The sequence below is a fragment of the Berghia stephanieae genome, chromosome 1 (genome assembly GCF_034508935.2).
Source record: "Berghia stephanieae isolate SIO BIC M18660-M18661 chromosome 1, UCSD_Bste_1.3, whole genome shotgun sequence".
NCBI classification, from domain to species: Eukaryota; Metazoa; Mollusca; class Gastropoda; order Nudibranchia; family Aeolidiidae; genus Berghia; species Berghia stephanieae.
This window is the reverse complement of record NC_088360.1, coordinates 21,166,053-21,170,207: the sequence shown is the minus strand read 5'-3', so window position 1 is coordinate 21,170,207 and position 4,155 is coordinate 21,166,053. Positions and strand designations below refer to the sequence as shown.

The following is a 4,155-nucleotide window of genomic DNA, read 5'->3' as shown; positions in this document are numbered from 1 at the left end:
TGTCCATAAGTCATAGACCTTCATTGTGTCTCACCAACAGTTTCTTTATTTTTATTTTTATTTCTTAAATTGAAAAAAATAAGTTTTAATGTCCAGTTATGGTCAGCCAAACGAGACTATGAAACCTTGAGCTAGGTTTGGCTCCATGCAATCACATTACACAAATATAATTTTATGCTTTGTTGTGGTTCCGAAATAGAATTAGAGAAAAATGAGATCTTTTAAGATGCTGTTCATTTTCATTGGTGATGTAATGAAGGTCATTGCCTTATGGACATACCTGTATGACTTTTCTTTAGAAGATGGCGAACACCAGATGTAAATATCTATGGTTGTTTCAGAGTAACACGTCTTTGAAATCAGAGAATACTTTAAGGACTTGTTGTGTTGTTAATCAGAAGTTATATTGTCATTATACTCGTATATCACTTTGTGTGTCATAATATTGTGCTTTATCATGCTAATGGTATACTGATGATAAAAACTAAGCAGTTTGTTATTTTTTTTATTTCATTGTTTTGTTTCTTGTTATGTTGAATTTAAAAACCTTGTCTCCTAGAATAAACCACGATCACAGATCCCAAATTCCACCCTCAAGAGTGCTCTGCCATAAGCAGTCGTTTTTTTTCTCTCCAATCAACGATTAGAATTTGAAACAGACTGCCTGGGCATGTAGTTAGTGATGAAAAATTGAAACAGTTTAGACACAGAATCGCTTCTGTGGCACTCTAAACACCAATATGGACAACACACTCTGCGACAATACACCCTTGGTGGTTTGCAGGTATACAGGAAGTAGAGGCAGAAGGAATTACATGATGATGATGATGATGATGATGATGATGATGATGATGATGATGATCATGATGATGATGATGATGATGATGATGATGATGATGATGATGATGATGATGATGATGATCATGATGATCATGATGATGATGATATAGACATGTTTGAGCATACCTCTCTTTTTTCGTCGACGTAAATTATTCTCAACAGCAGGCAATAGGTCAGCGACTGGAAAAAAACGTTGCAGGTCCAACTTTATTTGTGGCTTGACCACATCCATTAGAGCTTGCCAGACTTTTATAAGACAAACAATTCTCATCCGTGGTGGCGTTGTCCACATTGGCCTTCACGTTTGGACTGGCGTTTCTGTGGTAAAATTTCATCAGCACGGAGGACGCGTTTGGGTCTTTGGCTCCTTCAGCCTGGTTGGCTAGATCCGGTCCTTGTTTGTAGTCACTGTTATTATTGCTGATTACTGGGGATGCAAGCAGTAATTTAGGGGATGCAGTCATGTTGGAGTCGCCATCAGGCGTGTTTCTATTCGAATGCTGCTTTCCTAGAATTCGCGAGTTGTTGGGTAAAGTGATCTTAGAGGCCAGGTCTTGAACGCGGAGTAATTTTGGTTTGGATGCATGGTCTTGAGTTAGTTCATTCTCTTTGGTTTGGGTAGTGGAATATCCAGCACTATCAACTCGAGGGCTTTTAGAATTCTTTCGTTTCTCTGCCGTTTGGTCATCTTGTTCGGATATACCACTATTTATTCGATTTCTATCGTTTGTGTTAGTAGATACGACAGGTGTCTGATGGCTGGGGCTATCTAAAAGTGGGTGTGATTTTGTTACATCTGTTCCATTAGCGTCTTGTAGACTAATTCGTCGTAGCGCCAATTGTCTTTGGTCCACGTTTTCTTGTAGTAATGAGTTGGGAGGATGTCTCGAGGTTTGCTGGTGTGGACATGGGCCCTGGTGTACTACCGTACCGTTGGTTGAGGTCGTATTTAATCGACTGATAGTTTGGTGCTCGTTCTGGTTGTGATGATGATGGTGGTGGTAATGATGATGAAGGTGATGATAATGGTGATGGTGGTGGTGATGCGATGTGGCGTGATGCTGTTGTGCATAATGCTTAAACAACATCTGCAGCTGATTTGGATTGTCAACATTACATTGACCAACAGAATTCTGAGATGTCAGGTTGGCTAATTGATGCATGTTGAGATATCCAGGGTGATATTGCTCAAGCTTGTTTCCATGAGTCTTGATTGTTCCTTTCCTGCATATTTAAAACTCGTGTCCTTACGCCTGCTGGGACTCCGTTCGTAGACATTCAAATCTCGACGGGAGTAAATCAATTTTGCTATACAGTCCTTCTGATTGGTGGTGCTTGTCGTTGTTGCGCCTTCCCTCAGAAGTTTTTCCGTGATGTTTCTGGCCATATCTCTAAAGCGATCGTCCTCCATGACGTCGGCTTCTTCGTTCTCCTGGATCGATGACGTGTCATATGTATCCATGACTCCCTGTTCTCGTAGAATGCTGTCAAGGTTTGTGTAGACCGATGAGCTATCGTGATTGGCAACCTTTGACCCGTCAATGTCGTCATCGACGTCGTTATCATTGCTGGACACCTGAGGACAGAGCAAGTAAAACAGTGATGCTATGCCAATAGGTGCGATACTCAAAACATCTGCAATTTGATCATTATCATCATCATCATCATCATCATCATCATCATCATCATCATCATCATCATCATCATCATCATCATTCATCATCATCATCATCATCATCATCAGCCTCATCATCAGCCTCAGCATCCTCTCCTCCATCTTCTCCTCTTCCTCCTCATCCTACTCCTCATCCTACTCCTCCTCTTCCTCCTCCTCTTCCTCCTCCTCCTTCTTTTTCTTCTTTTTCTTCTTCTTTGAAAACGTAAAAAGTGGAGAGTCTGTTTCCTTTGTTTCCAATAATTTGTTTGCCGGCTAGTAGGGAAGTTATTGACGGTAACGGTCAGCTGGTTGGGGAAGTTATTGACGGTAACGGTCAGTTGGTAGGGGAAGTTATTGACCATAACGGTCAGCTAGTAGGCGAAGTTATTGACGGTAACGGTCGCTGGTAGGGAAGTTATTGATGGTAAAGGTCGCTAGTAGGGAAGTTATTGACCGTAACGGTCGCTAGTAGGGGAAGTTATGGACCGTAGCGTCGCTAGTAGGGAATTATTGACGGTAACGGTCGCTAGTAGGGAATTATTGACGGTAACGGTCGCAAGTTGGGGAAGTTATTGATCGTAACGGTCGCTAGGAGGAAGTTATTGACGGTAACGATCAGCTGGTAGGGGAAGATATTGAACGTAACGGTCGCTAGTAGGGAAGTTATTGACGGTAACGGTCGCTAGTAGGGAAGTTATTGACGGTAACGGTCGCTAGGAGGGACGTTATTGACGGTAAAGGTCGCTAGTAGGGGAAGTTATGGACCGTAGCGGTCGCTAGTAGGGAATTATTGACGGTAACGGTCGCTGGTAGGGAATTATTGACGGTGACGGTAGCTAGTTGGGGAAGTTATTGATCGTAACGGTCGCTAGTAGGAAGTTATTGACTGTAACGGTCGGCTGGTAGGCGAAGCTATTGACTGTAACGGTCGGCTGGTAGGCGAAGTTATTGACGGTAACGGTCGGCTGGTAGGCGAAGTTATTGACGGTAACGGTCGCTAGTAGGGGAAGTTATTGACGGTAACGGTCAGCTAGTAGGGGAAGTTATTGACGGTAACGGTCGCTAGTAGGGGAAGTTATTGACGGTAACGGTCGCTGTTAGGGGAAGTTATTTGTAACGATCGCTAGTAGGGGAAGTTATTGACTGTAACGGTCGCTAGTAGGGGAAGTTATTGACTGTAACGGTCGCTGTTAGGGGAAGTTATTGACTGTAACGGTCGCTGTTAGGGGAAGTTATTGACTATAACGGTCACTGTTAGGGGAAGTTATTGACTGTAACGGTCGCTGTTAGGGGAAGTTATTGACTGTAACGGTCGCTGTTAGGGGAAGTTATTGACTGTAACGGTCGCTAGTAGGGGAAGTTATTGACGGTAAAGGTCGCTAGTAGGGAAGTTATTGACCGTAACGGTCGCTAGTAGGGGAAGTTATGGGCCGTAGCGGTCGCTAGTAGGGAATTATTGACGGTAACGGTCGCTAGTAGGGAATCATTGACGGTGAGGGTCGCTAGTTGGGGAAGTTATTGATCGTAACCCACGCTAGTAGGGAAGTTATTGACTGTAACGGTCGGCTGGTAGGGGAAGTTATTGACGGTAACGGTCGGCTGGTAGGCGAAGTTATTGACGGTAACGGTCGCTAGTAGGGGAAGTTATTGACGGTAAC

General features: G+C 43.4%; 1 protein-coding gene across 1 annotated transcript in view; it reads right to left on the bottom strand.

Moving 5' to 3' along the window:
* Window positions 1-1,076: 1,076 nt before the first annotated feature.
* Window positions 1,077-4,155, bottom strand: part of LOC144970251 (uncharacterized) — a gene marked incomplete at its 5' end in the record, with an annotated part of 19,364 nt that continues 16,285 nt past the window's right edge. Inside the window, 1 exon segment of the mRNA XM_078909696.1 lies at window positions 1,077-2,416. Coding sequence (XP_078765822.1) covers window positions 1,991-2,416 — 426 coding nt within the window.